This window comes from Rhagoletis pomonella, unplaced genomic scaffold (genome assembly GCF_013731165.1).
Source record: "Rhagoletis pomonella isolate Grant_MI unplaced genomic scaffold, Rhpom_1.0 Rhpom_scaffold_00004, whole genome shotgun sequence".
Taxonomy (NCBI): Eukaryota; Metazoa; Arthropoda; class Insecta; order Diptera; family Tephritidae; genus Rhagoletis; species Rhagoletis pomonella.
This window is the reverse complement of record NW_023458558.1, coordinates 62,929,097-62,944,129: the sequence shown is the minus strand read 5'-3', so window position 1 is coordinate 62,944,129 and position 15,033 is coordinate 62,929,097. Positions and strand designations below refer to the sequence as shown.

At 38.4% G+C, this 15,033-nt stretch overlaps 2 protein-coding genes across 3 annotated transcripts; both read right to left on the bottom strand.

The window, feature by feature from the left end:
• Window positions 1–232: 232 nt before the first annotated feature.
• LOC118737945 (nicastrin-like) lies at window positions 233–5,161 on the bottom strand. Of its 2 annotated transcripts, none has more exons than XM_036468775.1 (7): window positions 4,963–5,161; window positions 4,581–4,679; window positions 3,783–4,502; window positions 2,894–3,701; window positions 2,610–2,821; window positions 2,247–2,457; window positions 233–584 (listed from the first exon to the last, which is right to left on the bottom strand). In XM_036468775.1, the coding sequence occupies exons 1-7, from the start codon at window positions 5,030–5,032 to the stop codon at window positions 563–565; spliced, it is 2,142 nt and encodes a 713-aa protein (XP_036324668.1). In that variant the 5' UTR covers window positions 5,033–5,161; the 3' UTR covers window positions 233–562. The 2 variants fall into 2 exon arrangements, with proteins under 2 accessions (XP_036324668.1, XP_036324667.1); XM_036468774.1 differs by lacking the exon at window positions 233–584 and adding an exon at window positions 1,214–1,462.
• A 685-nt stretch (window positions 5,162–5,846) lies between these two features.
• LOC118737943 (DNA-directed RNA polymerase II subunit RPB2) lies at window positions 5,847–10,131 on the bottom strand. The gene is made up of 7 exons (XM_036468771.1): window positions 9,958–10,131; window positions 9,635–9,858; window positions 8,598–9,519; window positions 7,519–8,541; window positions 7,002–7,453; window positions 6,621–6,942; window positions 5,847–6,558 (listed from the first exon to the last, which is right to left on the bottom strand). The coding sequence occupies exons 1-7, from the start codon at window positions 9,974–9,976 to the stop codon at window positions 5,990–5,992; spliced, it is 3,531 nt and encodes a 1,176-aa protein (XP_036324664.1). The 5' UTR covers window positions 9,977–10,131; the 3' UTR covers window positions 5,847–5,989.
• Between the last annotated feature and the right edge of the window lie 4,902 nt (window positions 10,132–15,033).

Sequence of the window (15,033 nt, the reverse complement as noted above, 5' to 3'; positions counted from 1 at the left end):
TTGCTCAAAAACCGAAACGCAATTAAGATGAAAATTCTATGTTTTTGTTTAAAATATGTACATGTTCCTGTAACTTAAGAGTATTTAAACAAAATTGCTTAGATCTGCTATATGCATATTTTTAATATTCATGTATGTACGTATACAAAGCTGTAACTGATCGTAACTAAATTTGTGATGTAATATAAACAAGAAGCTTAACATTCCATCAATAAATTGTTAAAATATAAAAATATACAACTAGCATTTTTAGATCATTTCCTGAAATAAAATCAAATTATTAATAAAGCATCTATACATACATAAGTAATATTTATTGGTCTTAAATGTATATACAAGTAATGTTATACAATTTCGACTTAGTGTAAATAATAAAAGGCCAAATACGTAAATTTACAAATTAGGTTTTAAAAAGAGAAAATACCTAGTAAATAGTTGAACGTGGCTTAACAAGAATATCGCTTTAATTTATTGGCTTTATAATTTTTAATTTAAAAAAATAATGCACACTTATGTGCCAATATGTATGTACTGCGATTTGCTGGGTCGCGCATATTATTAACTATAGTGCACTATACGAATATCTGGAAACATTAAGTAATACAAAGTTGTAATTAGTAATGAAAAGGAATATCAGTTTGCCTTTTATAGTGTGTTTTAGTATGCATCAGTGCGCTTATGTTAAAAAAACAATGAAATTACTAAACATATTGAATGATTGGTCTGCAATGAGTTGACATACACAAAGTGCGTGTTATTGGAATTTATAAATTTAGTATAAATATCTAATTTTATATTACTTCGAAACGCCTGTACTAAAAATAGAATTAGTTCACAACGCATACAATGCCACATTACATAGTAAAATACGCTTTTAAATGGCTTATGTATACAATTCAAGGAACTCCCTTAATCTCAAGACTATACACTATTGTGTACTACAAAAGCATAGTTTTTGCATTTATTGCCATTAATATTTTTTTTTTTTAACTTTATTTCCTACATATTTTACGGTATTGTGGTTTTTATTCTGATAAAAATGTAACAACTTGGCAGCAGTCTTTAAGTGTAATACGTACGGCAACAGGAGTGTTCGTCTTTGTATGCAATCGCTTTTATCGAGCATATGCATACAAATATGGTATACATACATATATGTATGTACGTTTAATATGTTACCAATTAACGAGTGCTTCTGTGATGACATGTTTTTAACAGTTAGTTAAAACGGACAGAATACTAGTGCAGTGGGACTGACAGTGGGAGATGTTTTGGTGTACTTGATGATCACAAACATGTCGATGAGTAGAGAATACATTTTTTGTCGCTTTGTTGAGTGTATATTGCATGTTTTGGCATGTCCAATAATAAATATTTAAATTAGAGAGACGGTCCATTAACTTATGTTTACAAGGTATTGCTTTGTTTGCATTATTATTAACAAGCAGTCGGAGCCGTTAACCTAGAAGAAGGCAACAAAAATTATCTTTCGATTTACATAATCAGTTTTTATAATGGTTTGCGAGTTTTTACTAATGAATATATGTATACATACAATGCATGCCAGTTTTGATGACAACGATTTAGTAAACATAGATATGTTTCTGCTTAAACAATTTTCCATGCCTATCTTTACAACATGCATGCAAATAATTATATTAAATTAGCTAATATTAAACATAAATCCATATTATGATTACATAACGGAACCCGGAAATAAAATATGGTCGAATATTGAAAACATTAGGCGAATATTCAAATGCTTGATTCTTCGATTAACATTCATATGTATGTTAATCAAAAACATAATTATATGTAGTTCATCGGGATTGCAAATTTCGACAATATTTTCATCATATATACATACATACCGCCGTTTAAAGTACAAAACCGCGTATCAACAATATGCAAAACCGCATATGTGAGGTTGCATAAATTATTTTCTAGAGTTAAAACACTCATATTTGAAAATAGTTCTCTTTTTTATAAAGCAATTGCATTTGTGACTAGTATATTTCAGAAGGAATGAATAAGGATTGAGCCAAGAGCTTGAGTGAGTAAATCCAATTTTCGACAGTAAATGTCGGTTACGCGGTTTTGCAGAATGACGATACGCGGTTTTATACTTTAAACGACGATATGTGTACATACATAAATACAAACTTCAAAATGTGTATGCATGAGTATGCGCTTTAAACGTGCCATATGAGCTGCAATTCGCGCTAAACAAGGCTAATACTACTTACGCATCGGAACTTCTCGTTGCGCCTTCGAAAAGCACATCTGAGCGACTGCTAATGATGTAAACCAAACAAAAGGAAATTATCAGCACAACAATGCCTATAGAGAGTGTGACGATTTCATGTACTCTGGATGGCCGTAAGAATATGCGAGCGCTGAAAGACATCCAGGTCGACTCAGTCCAGGTTGAGTATTCACCAGATTTCCAGTCATAATCTAAAGAAGAATAAAAAGTGATATTATTACAATTATTATTATTATGGGATACGAAATCACGTAAAACAAATTAACAAAGAAATTTTATTAAACATTAAAAATGCAAGTGAAATCTACTAAGGTTACCGCAGCTAAAACAAATGCAAACTTACTATCGATTGAGAATGCTGGACTTAGAGCGTGGCTATAGTTATGTGTCGTGCGTCGACATTCGCCTTCATCTTTCTGGCCGTTTATCCATAGCAGTGGTAATGGTACACAATCTGCACGGGTAATATTAGCTTCTACGGAAGACAGCAGTAACCCAAATAGGCGATATGTCCAACCGGGGGTTTCTTGTGTATTAGATGCAACGCTGATATAGCTGCAAGTTATTTGTTAGTAAAAACACGTTTAATTAAATGGATTTATATATAATCTTTGTAAATATAATCACCGAGTTGGTGGAATTGGCAGCCCGGGAAGACCATTTACAGGCGAAGCGTTGTCGAATAGCCGACAATCAGCTGATTGTAGAAAACAATGAAGCAGTTCATCAACTAATATGGGACTTGCGTATCGCGAGACTGTATACTCTTGACCTAAGAGCATTTGCGTCAGTGTCAAGGCTATACTCGTGGACACGTTACGTATCTTAATTTGTACCGAATCGGCAGTGAAATAATTGAATGCTTCCTCTGTTGACATAAGTTTAGTATAGTCCTGTTCAGTATAGTTGCCAAAGGTGAAGTTTAAATTTGCCGCATTGTCATAGATGGAGTGATAGTATCTGTTCGTGGGATTCGAGTTTAAAATCAATGCAGGAAACGCTGGCTTTTTGCGTAAGAATGATTGTGCTGAAGTTGGCGGCAAATTGCTGCCTATACTTAGCTCAAATTGTGTATTGAATTTTTGGCCCTGCGAATTCAACACCATGGCAAATGATTTCGCACTTTCGGTTGCAGTTAATGTATGCACGTTTATTGTCGACATATCATCTAATGTCCCAATATCGATCAATAAATCAATATTCTCAAACGAGATGGGTGATGTATGTGTCGATCGTGTAGGGAAATCTAAATTTTCCATATCAAAGACGATGCGCTGCGAGCCGATGTAGTCATACGATTCGCCATTGAATATGAGAAAAAGTATGTTGATTTTTTTGGTTAAGTCCGAATAGCTACTGGGCAGGTACTGCTTTAAGGTAGCAGCTAAACTCATTAGCGTAACATAGCCTGTTAGCGAATCCATGGCACCGAGACCTGCAGGATGATATTTTTTTTAAGAAAAGATATATTAAAGCGTGTTAGGGTTCTTAGGGAATTCAAATATGTATTACTCACCTAGGCCGTCAAACATTGACGTCGTATCCATCCGGCAACTGATTACAATAAACTTTTCATTTGGATCGACTTTGCGTACTCCCCTACTTTCCCCTGCTGCGGTATTTTCTGAGTATTTACGCGGATAAAGGGTACCGTAAACATTATTGCCCTCCAACGGATCGCAATATACAGTGCGCGATAGGTTGTTGATGAAATTCGAACGGCGCATGCACACTTCCGAACTAACCGCTCCCACCATAAAAGTTTTGACCTCCACAGAGCAAAGGCTGCGTGTAGCATGTCCATCATAATCAAAGTTATTAAATTTGGCAAAGCAAGATTTCAGTTTATAGACCTCCTCTTCGTCGGCTATGTAATATATGGGAAAGGGAAAGTCTTCATGAAGTAGTCCGGTACCCCAAGGATTCCATGAATTCTCCACATTTCGTGTATCGCATGTGGCAGTTTCTTTGCTGCCGTTCAGCAATAAGCCACTGTACCGATTTGGACACGTAAGTTCATGTGAAAACTGTGTCATTTTATCGACTTCGTTGATGAGCAAAACTACAGATATATTTTGTGGGCCTGCATTTTTCAAACGTAACATATTTTGACGTGTGAATAGATGAGGTGGTATCATAGGCGCATATGGTGGCGCAGGTGGGTTACGCAGTAAGAACTCAAAGTCTTCTACAACTTGTATGAGGTGCAGTGCACCAACGGAACCAGATTGCCCCGCTGTTGAAAAGAATATCAGGAAAGTTGATTCAAAACTTGCAGGTGAAATCATACAAATGTAGGTGGGCGGATACTTACATGAGCAGCCTGTCTGATGTGTGCCATTGAGACGCCTGAAGCAGCCGGCGCCACTTATGGGAGTATATATTAGGTCGTGTAATCGCTGACTTTCGGCGGCTGGCAAGTGTTGCGTGGTGCAAAGTATGCAAAAAAAAGGAAATGAAAATAAACGATTACTTGTGAGTCACTGATAACAATCTATTGCAGCTGCCAACTCAAACCGTTAGAAATGCACTATTCAACCAATTAATATCCCTAAATCTTTACAAATAACGTTAAAATAAGATATGTATTTTTCGCTAGATGTCTAGACCACCAAATTTACGTCAAAATGGGTACTAATTTCGCCGCCTAGTGCATGATACCAATGTCTGTACTTGACGTGGCGTAGACAACTTACCGAGCACGAGATTTAAGCCGATCACTTTGAGAACTAGCAAAAATGTGCCAGCTTTTAATAAATACCACATTTCCCCCTTTAATCTGCCTAAAATCGTAACAAAATCGAATATTTTCGCACAAATTGAAGAATACTATTCCATTTGGTGCAGCTGACTGCTGTTGTCTTTTGAGATGAATGATGTGGGGTGTGTTCAGTATGCGATACAATGCTCAAGTGTATGTTGAGTGCTATCACAGCTAGAACTGCGTTAACCCTGCATGGGCGAAACAAATTAAAATATAAAAAACCCCAAATATGTAAATAAAAAACTAAATGAATAGTTACAAATATGTATCTTCTTATCCTTGATTAAGCCCGAAACTAGGACTTCGATACTTGCCTAACATTTTGCAGTTTCGCTTGTTATTCATACTAAGATCTACAAACAGATTTACGTTCGTCTTTTTATCAAATGAGACGAGGAAAGTTAAAAGGAGTCGAAAAAATTGATTTTTACAGCGATTCTTATATTGTGCGATGTGGGATTCCAAACTGTTTCTAATGCAACAAATCACTTTCTAGCTGTACTCGTTTGTTTTTTTAACAAATTCACATCATAATGGATGTACTGACAAAAAACATAGGGGTATATTCAGAGTCGAAGTAAAGTCGATTATAAAATTAGTTGTAGCTTTTTTGGCAGATATTCTACTAAAACTATGGCAAAAAAGCTGCAACTAACATAAGAGTCGACTTTACTTACATCCAAATTCACGAAAACAATTTAAGTAAAATATGATTTTATTTTTGTAACTGTTCTTCGCCACCCAGATTGATGTGGTCTCCGTATCGCGATCAAATATACTTTTTTAAGTATAAACAATCTTAATATTAGGAATGCATCTGCAACAACTATTTAAAGGTTTATTTACTTTATTTAATAGATGTAGTACTATAAAATTGTTAAGAGCGAACTAAAACTAGCACAGTGCCTATTTATTGACGCACACAAATATGAAATGATTGACGCTTTCTTCTTTCGTGCCTACTGGACAACCATCAGCCGTGGTGCGATGTTCATCGACATTAGCTCCTGGAACAACAGCTTGGCAGCGTAGGGCAAACGAACCTGTGATATTTGTGTTTTATTTTTGCAACCTTTGCACTCAAACGTATTATTGCGCAAATTAGCTATAGCGATAAGTCCACAGAAGTTGCAAACGTGTACGCGATATGGATCGGAGACTTCGAAAAGACGCTCACGTAGAAATTGTGCGGCACCGTGAGATATCTGACAATCACGTTCCATCTCACCGAAACGTAGACCACCATCACGCGCCCTACCCTCCATAGGTTGACGTACTAAAATCTGTACGGGACCACGGGCACGAGAGTGGATCTTGTCGTCCACCATGTGCTTAAGACGTTGGTAATAAGTAGGTCCTAAAAATACTTGGGCATTGATTTTACGGCCAGTATGACCATTGTACATGACTTCATTTCCACGCAGATGATAGCCGTACTCTTGTAGGAAAGTGGAAATTTTTTGTACGTTGACAGCATCGTTGAAAGGTGTAGCATCACCTATTTCGCCCTTATTTGAACCAAGTTTGCCTATAAAATAGTGCGAAAAAATCAACAACCCCTAACCAATTGTATATAAAATATGTATATACCTTGTAGACATTCGATTAAATGGCCAATTGTCATACGAGATGGAATAGCGTGAGGGTTAATAATAATATCGGGTGCCAGTCCCTCACATGTAAATGCCATGTCTTCTTGACGATACTGGATACCACAAGTACCCTTTTGACCGTGACGTGAGGCAAACTTATCACCAATTTGTGGTATGCGCACCGAACGCACACGAATCTTACAGAACTTATAGCCCTCACTATTAAGTGTTAACATCACCTGATCGACAATACCAGTTTCGGAATTACGTAGGAAGGTGGACGCATCCCTTTTAGTAAAGCGCTTTGTAGTGCCATCGAGCTGAAAAAATAAAAGAGTATAAAGTATGAAATAGTCAAGCAGCATTTAAACTTGTTTACTTCATCGTCATTTTCCGGCAAAGTAATCGTTTTGCCTATGACGACATCATCTCCTGAAACACGAATACCTGGCGCGATAATACCATCATCATCTAACTTGTCATAATGAGCATTACGCATGCCTTGACAAGTCTGACGATTGGGTTTTTCGAAATTTTCTTCCTGGTCACCTATGCGCTTGTTTTCAGAGTCCTTATATGAACGGTAGAAAACTGAGCGGAAGAATCCACGCTCTACAGCTGAAGCATTCAAGATGACAGAATCTTCTTGGTTGTAACCAGTGTAACATAAAATAGCTACTATTGAATTGATGCCAGCTGGTAATTCTCTGAAACGCAGATATTCCATGGAGCGCGTGGTGACCAATGGCTTCATTGGATAATAGAGTACGTGCGCCAAAGTGTCCATCCGAACATGAAAATTGGTAATGTAAACACCCATGGCTTGTTTACCTGTTAAGACAAAAAGGCGTTATGTAATAATATTTATTAAATAGTGACATAATTAGCAATTATACCCATAGCGCTTTGATAAGTATTACGTGGACTCTGGTTGTGATCAGGAAATGGAATAATAGATGCGCATACACCCAAAATCATGGCCGGGTGAATTTCGCAGTGCGTGTAGGTCGTACAGTAGGCATAATCTTTGTCTTGCTTCAAATCGTAGGGAGACATAGCAATCATCACAGTTTCCTCTTCCAGGGTATCAATATACTCAACTACACCCGAAGCAACCAAAACTTGCCAACTGTAGTTATTGTAATCACGCTCCTTTAACATGTCGACATGAGTTTTCTTCAATAACAGCGAACCATTTTCCACAATTAATAACGGACGACAAATCCGTCCAGCATCCGTGTAGATTCTTATTTCACGATCGCGAATATCACGAATCATTGATACCTCAGAAACAATAATATCCATCTGACGTCGCAATTTGCGAAGAGTTGCCATTAACTGTTCTGGATCACGATGTATGCCGACCCAGCAACCGTTGACGAAAATTTTCGTTGCATCGGCGATAGCTGAGGGTGCAATTTCTTCGAGATTTTCCATAGACCATTCTTCCAAGAACTCTAGAATAGGAGAGGGTTGGGAACCCACAGATATGTACGCCATAAGAGCCAAATTCTTTACCAGGCCGACAGCGGCTCCCTCGGGTGTTTCGGCAGGGCACAACATGCCCCACAATGTATTGTGTAACTGACGCGGCTTGGCTAGTTTACCATCGCGACCAATGGGTGAATTCACGCGTCTTAAATGTGACAATGTGGATGCGAATGTTAGGCGATTCAACACCTGAGAAACGCCAGCACGAGCTTGATGTGCCTTTTTCTGGTCACCCCAATTGCCAGTAGCCAATGAGTAACGTAAGCCATCGGTGATGATATTGGTTTTGATGGCCAATTCCAAGTTGAAGTCCTTTCCACGATCAATAAATTTTTGTGTGTACATGCGTACTTCTTTCATGAGATTTTTAAAGAGGCCTCGGAATAGGAAGGCCAATAGGGGACCAGCAAGGTCCAAACGTTTATTACCTGGATAATATAAATTTGATATACGAAATTAGTAAGCAATTTATTCATCTACTCACCATAGTGATCGCGATCATCAAGTTCTCGACGACCCAGTGAAGCTAATAGCAGACGATGCACCATATAGCCCAAAAAGTATGCTTTTTTAGTTTCACAGAAATCGGAAACTCCTACGTGGGGCAGCATTTCCTTTTGTAAAATTTCTTTCGCATACTTAATACGTTTGTCTTTCGTTACACCTGGTCGTGCACCCCGCGAACCAATAAAATTAAGTGCCACGTTTTGCTCTTGCACGACGAAAGCTTCGTCAAGTGACGGTTTCACCATTTCCATCATTTCAGGATCGTCAAAATCGTATATTATATGCTCCAAAATATCACGATCAGCTACGAAACCCAATGCTCGAAACACAATCATGATTGGAATTTCTTGCTTTATGTACGGTAATATAGCGATTATGCGCTGACCGATTGCTGATTTTTTTATGTTTTGTGAGCCACGTGCCATCATATTTACCCACAACGTTGACGTTGGTCTGGAGCTGTGCTCAAGACAAGAACGAATTTCAGATTTGAATGCGTATTTACCATCCTTCATGCTGAATACATAAACAGTATTGGTTGCCATTTTTTCCTGAGCAATTAACACTTTTTCGGAGCCGTTAATGATAAAGTAGCCGCCTGGATCTAATGGGCATTCATTCAACTCTGTCAAATCACGATCTGTGAGCTGAGATAGCAGACAATATGTCGAACGCAGCATAATAGGAATCTTTCCAATGAATGTTTTCTGATGTTGTGTTTCAACTGGGTCGGCACCTTCAACTATCTTTGTTTTTGTTATATCCACATACAGTGGGGCAGAGTATGTGAGATTGCGTAAACGTGCTTCATTAGGCATCATAGGACTTGGAGAACCATCCTTTTCCCAATGTGTGGGCTTGGATAAGTAGATTTGTTCGAATTTTAGTAAAAAACGAGGCTATTTTTTGTGAAAGAAAAACTTGGTTAAAAATTATATTCATTCAAATGTACGAACATTTATTGTACGTATGTACATATGTATATAGCATGAGCCATGCGTATATAGTACTCACGGGTGTTTCAATTTCACCAGAGGTGTGCTGTGCTTCAGCTTGCAAATCTATTGCGGGTGAATCCTCTACAATGCGCTGCACAGACATTTGAATAAATTCATCAAAACTATCCAATTGCTGACGCACCAAACCCTTTTCGTCAAAATATGCGTTAATAACAATCCAACAGGCCTCTTGCCACAACTCATGGGAGATTTCCTCCGCATTTTCTTCCTCATACATTTCTATAAGGAGAAATTTATAGTGAAACGTTTGTGACCAATGGCGACGCAGCAGCCAAGTGGTGTACCAATGAAAATATATCTGTACATCCAATCACTTACCATCATCGTCGTACATCATTTTGTTTGTTGGAAAACACTCAAAGCAACTTGTGCAGACGTATTACTTCATGTAACTTTCAATGTTAGATTTCTATAAAATTTCACAAAAACCAGAAAAAATATGCCACAAACAGCACCACGAAAAGCGGTACTAGAGAAATGTCAATATGCAAGATGACTTTTTTATAGCGATGAATCGATACAAGTATATCCAAGTACATACTCGATATTTTCTTAATTTCCCAAGTATTTTTGTATTCGATATTTTTTTCTGCGATCCAAGTAGGTATCGAAAAAAAGTTTTGCATTTGAAAGAGCACTAAACCCCATGAAAAATCGCGTTTTTTCTCGAAAAAATCACCAAATTTTTATCGGAGTATTTATTTAATGGACTTTATATGCATAAAAATATTTTTGTAGAGATGCTGATTTAAATTAATAACCAAATACCAATGTTTCCTGCTCGACCGTCGAATTTTTTCTGTTTTCTATAATTAGTGATAGAACGATAAGAGTACCGAGTACAGAATATCGATACTTCTCATGAGTACTTAGTAATATCGAGAACTCGATACTTTTTCACAAGTACTAAGTAAATATCGCGAATGCCGAAGTAAGAGTGGGTTACTCAGCAAATTTATAGGAGTTGACTCAATGACTCCAACTCACTTTAAGGAGTCAGCTCATTCAACTAACTTATTTGACTCTTTGTATGTTACACTCATTCGTATCGTAGACTCGTTTTGAGGCATAAATGCGGTATAGCGGCCGTTGAGATAAAACAAAACTTTAAAGTGGGCGTGGCCAGCTCCTACTGATTTGAAAGGTGTAAATTTTTGTTTGTGCAAATTAATAGGGGCGGTGCTAGGGGGAGGGTAAAGGTGAGATTTTCAATATTTTCAAAATCTTATATTTCGAAAACTATTGTACCGAAGTTCAAAATGTGGATATGGTTGGAAACGCAATTGATTTGATATGCACATGTTTATATATCTTACATACATACATATTTCGAGAAACACTAAAAAAAAACTTTGCCATGCTAAACGCTGTGGCGGAGTGAGAGAGTTATATGGACAAATATGAGCCACTATGATTCAATTGAATTATGTGAGCCCTAGGGCATCAACTGAGTTACTGAGTTACATTTTTTTCGGACAGGGAGTCTGAGTTACCGATTCACTTATGGGAACCAACTCAATAACTCAACTCTGAGTTGAGTTACCCACCTCTATGCCGAAGAGTATCGAAGAGTTAAGAACTTTTTTAAGTAATTTTTTTTTTAATTACCCAATAAATATTATGGCAAACGTTCGAATATTATTTATTTATTTACTTCAATACTGTCATAACTAAAAAAACCGAAAACCCGAGAAACACGTCTTTAAAGTTTTTAATTACATATGGTCACCCTCATGCCAGAAGCATGAATGTGCAAATTTATCAGTTTTGAGTTATTGGGTTGACTTGGTAAATCTTTGGATTTTCTATGTTATACCAAAACCCAGAATACCATGCGTATTCGGAAAGTAAATATTTTACAATTTCAATTGCAGCTAAGTCGCGCAAAAAAAAAACTTTCAAACTTGATTTCCCAAAATTTAAATTTTTACACATTCATGTTTATGGCATACCGGCGACGATATGTCTACACCCATACTAATAATTAATACATATTAGTTGTGTTTTTTTACAAATTATCCAGTAACTTGCCAGCAACTCTCCAGTAACTTTATTTCTAAGAATTCGCTCTCATAGAAAAAATTTGCAAAAAAAGTACGCGAACGCTTTTCCAGTAATAATTTGCAAGTTTCATGAACAGCTGATAAATTGGTTGTTTATTCGCAGTAAATTCCTAATAAAACAATATATTCTGTATTTAAATAGGTTTATTTTGTGAAATTCAACAATAAAAACCCGCAAACAGTTTCCTTATTAGTTTAAATTTCATCCAGCAACATGCGATCAGCTTTTTTTCTTACTGGCAAATTCTTACAAGTAAAAATTTATCCAGTAAAATCCAGTAAAAACTTGCAACTTCAACCGTCATTTTTCGCTCTCTCAATTTCCCCTACTTTGCAAGTTTTTGCATACGAAAACGCCAAAACATGAAAATTCTAAAAAACTTTTACTGGATTTTACTGGAAATGAGTAAAAAAACGCAACTATTATGTTCTAGTGAGCTACTGGTAATTAAAACAGTTATGAGATTTTTACACAGCCTAGAAGAAAATGTAGCGATCATTTCAATATTGGCTTCGGTTAAAAAGATTCAAATAATTGAAAAACGAATATCTTGCCTCTCCTTTGATAATGAATGGTCGAAGAGGATGGCCTTCCGACTCGACAACTTGGCCACTCTCCAGCATAAGGCAGCCGTCGTTAACCCATGTATTCTACCTTCGTTGTGAAATCCAGCCCATTCTTGAAAAAAATTTTTATGAAATTGAGCTTATCTTTCCAATAGAGAATGGGCTCCACCACATTTGCTTCTCGTTTTCTACATTTGCATTTTATTTTCAAATATAAGTTATTTATAAATACATGTATGCGTCGAACAATTATAAAATATTTTAAACACTTGGAAATAAGCTTTTTGTTATAAACATTTAGTTTACGTATGTAAAACTAATTTATCGGAAGTTTATTCCAAAAACTCCTTTATATCAGATTAAAACCATTAAGAGCAGTGACTATTCAATTTACAAATAGGAAGAGGTGAAAAAAGCAAAGTATTCTGATTTTTTGTTTACTTTTTGCGTTTGCTTTGAGAATACCTGGAAGTACGAGTATTATCGATACTTTTTTGCAAATATGAGTACTGGCATCGATTCTTTTTTAGAGTATTCTATATGAGTACTAGTATCAATACTTTTATAAAAAGTTCTATCACTATCTATAATGCAAAATTTTCGTCCAAGCGACGAAAAATTCATGTTCTTATTTTCTGATGTGCATCTGTGCCCAGCGTTGCCGCTTCGCTTGGATCCAAGAATAATTTATACATTTTTTCCTGACTGTTAGACAGATAATTTATGAGGTATGCACTGCGACCTAATGATCTATTGTGCGCTCCACTCTTCACAATACTTTCTCCAAGCCAAGATCCCCCCAGGAAGCTTCTTTGGGGATAAGGAGTGAATGTGGTCTAACTGTGGCCACATGGAGCCCAAATTCCTCTCACGTCTTCTGCTGACTGCATCACACTCAATGAGGATGTGGAGTTGCGTTTCATTGGAGACGTCGCAGAACCGGCAAAGGTCATTCGGTCGTAACCCCAGTTTATATATATGCCCTCCCAGTCTGCAGTGTCCAGTAAGAAAACCTGTTAATGTTCTAAGCCTCTCCTTTGGGAGGCTAATTAAACTTTTGAATCTAATCTTGTTGTACCCTCCTAGCAGGCTTTTTGCCTATCGCATACCTACCGAACTCTGCCAGTTCGAGTCCCTCTCCTCCCTGAGCTTTTCCGTAATAGTGTTGGGACCCACTCCCAAGAAGGGCTCAGGGCCAATTGGAGTAATGGCTGCCGCCTCTCTAGCGAGACGGACCGCCGCGTCATTCCCCTCCATTCCCATATGGCCATGCACCCTCGCCAGTTTGACGTTGTTGTGCCTACCAATGGAGTTGAGCCTCTCTATGCACTCAAGGACTACAGACGATTTAATTTCGAAGGATAACAGAGCCTTGAGTGCCGCCTGACTGTCACTAAGAATTACAATCCTCTCATTATGCATACATATGCCAGTCGTTGTAGCTTAGTGAGCGATTGTCTCACAGTAGCCAGAGTGGTTCTTGAAACCCAGGCCACTGCCCCATATGTCACTATTGGCTGTACTATCATGGTGTAGAGCGATCTTAGAATCCTGGGGCTGCAACCCCAGGGTTTTCCCGACAGACGCTTACACACCATTAATGCTTTCGTAGCCTTGGATGTGGTCTCATCCACATGTTTCTTCCATAGAAGTTTGGTGTCCAGGATTAGTCCTAGGTACTTCGCTTCGCTGGCGAAATTTGCCACGACCCCATCCAAGGTAATGTCCCTCATACCCGGTAGGGCCCTTTTCCTAGTGAAGGGAACGATGGCGGTTTTTGCTGGGTTTATACTCAGCCCTAACTTGGCACACCATTCCCTTGTTAATCTTAGGCCTCTTTGAACGATGTCGCAGGGGGTGCTCTCAAACTTCCCTCTGGCAATGATAACTATATCGTCCGCATAGCCTTGGCCGCGGATACCATTGTCAGAAAGAAGTTGAAGGAGTTCATCCACTACTAGGCTCCATAGAAGGGGGGAATCGCTCGAACCAGCCCAGCGCCCTTCCGACTGAATTCTGGGTGAATAAACTTCTGGTCAGTTTCCAGTCAGATGGTCGCGGCCTGGTCCGCCCAACCTCTGGCTCCAGATCAATGGGAGTGGCCTCCGGGAAGTGTGCCTCAAGCAGAGTGATAGCTCTCTCTTCCAGGCTTCTAGTGTAGGTGCCGTCACTGCGTTTAAGTGCAAGTTCCGTTTCCACCGTTCCTCTAGCTAGAACCTTGTGTAGCCTCGCAGCTGCTGGGGTATTCGAAATACCTTCATAGAATGTTCTAAAGCTGGTTATCTTCGCCTTCCTAATCTCTTTGCTGTAGATCGTTAGCTTAGCTGCATACTCATCCCAGCCTCCCGTGCGCTTGGCCTTGTTGAAGAGTCAGCGCACTTCTTTCCGGAGCGCTGAGAGCTCCCTTGACCACCACGCGTTTTCGGACGCCAGGTTTGGTTTGGTCTCGGGGCAGCTGTAGTCAAAGGCGTCAGTCATAATGTTCGTTAGCCTGTTAAGCTTATCTTTAAACCCGGTAGGTTCAAATCTAAAAGCTCTCTATATTTGTCCCAGTTGGCGTTTCTGGGGTTCCTCAACGGAGCGTAGGCCTTGACCTCGGCTCCCAGCATGAATTGGATAATTCTATGGTCAGACATGGAAGGCTCCGTGGACACCCTCCATTGTCTGACCAGATCGTTACCCATATTGTTGCTGAGGGTCAGATCAAGGACCTCCTGCCTTACTCTAGTGATGAATGTCGGGCTATGTCCCACATTAGTTATAC

Excerpts from the sequence above, each read along its gene's own strand:
- LOC118737945 (XM_036468774.1), bottom strand. The coding sequence starts at position 5,032 with ATGTGGTATTTATTAAAAGCTGGCACATTTTTGCTAGTTCTCAAAGTG. Across the intron at positions 4,503-4,580 it reads ACATCAGACAGGCTGCTCAT|CGGGGCAATCTGGTTCCGTT; the intron begins GTAAGTATCCGC and ends TCTTTTCAACAG. Across the intron at positions 3,702-3,782 it reads GTCAATGTTTGACGGCCTAG|GTCTCGGTGCCATGGATTCG; the intron begins GTGAGTAATACA and ends ATCATCCTGCAG.
- LOC118737943 (XM_036468771.1), bottom strand. Across the intron at positions 8,542-8,597 it reads TGATGATCGCGATCACTATG|GTAATAAACGTTTGGACCTT; the intron begins GTGAGTAGATGA and ends TATATTATCCAG. Across the intron at positions 6,559-6,620 it reads TTTAATCGAATGTCTACAAG|GCAAACTTGGTTCAAATAAG; the intron begins GTATATACATAT and ends ACTATTTTATAG.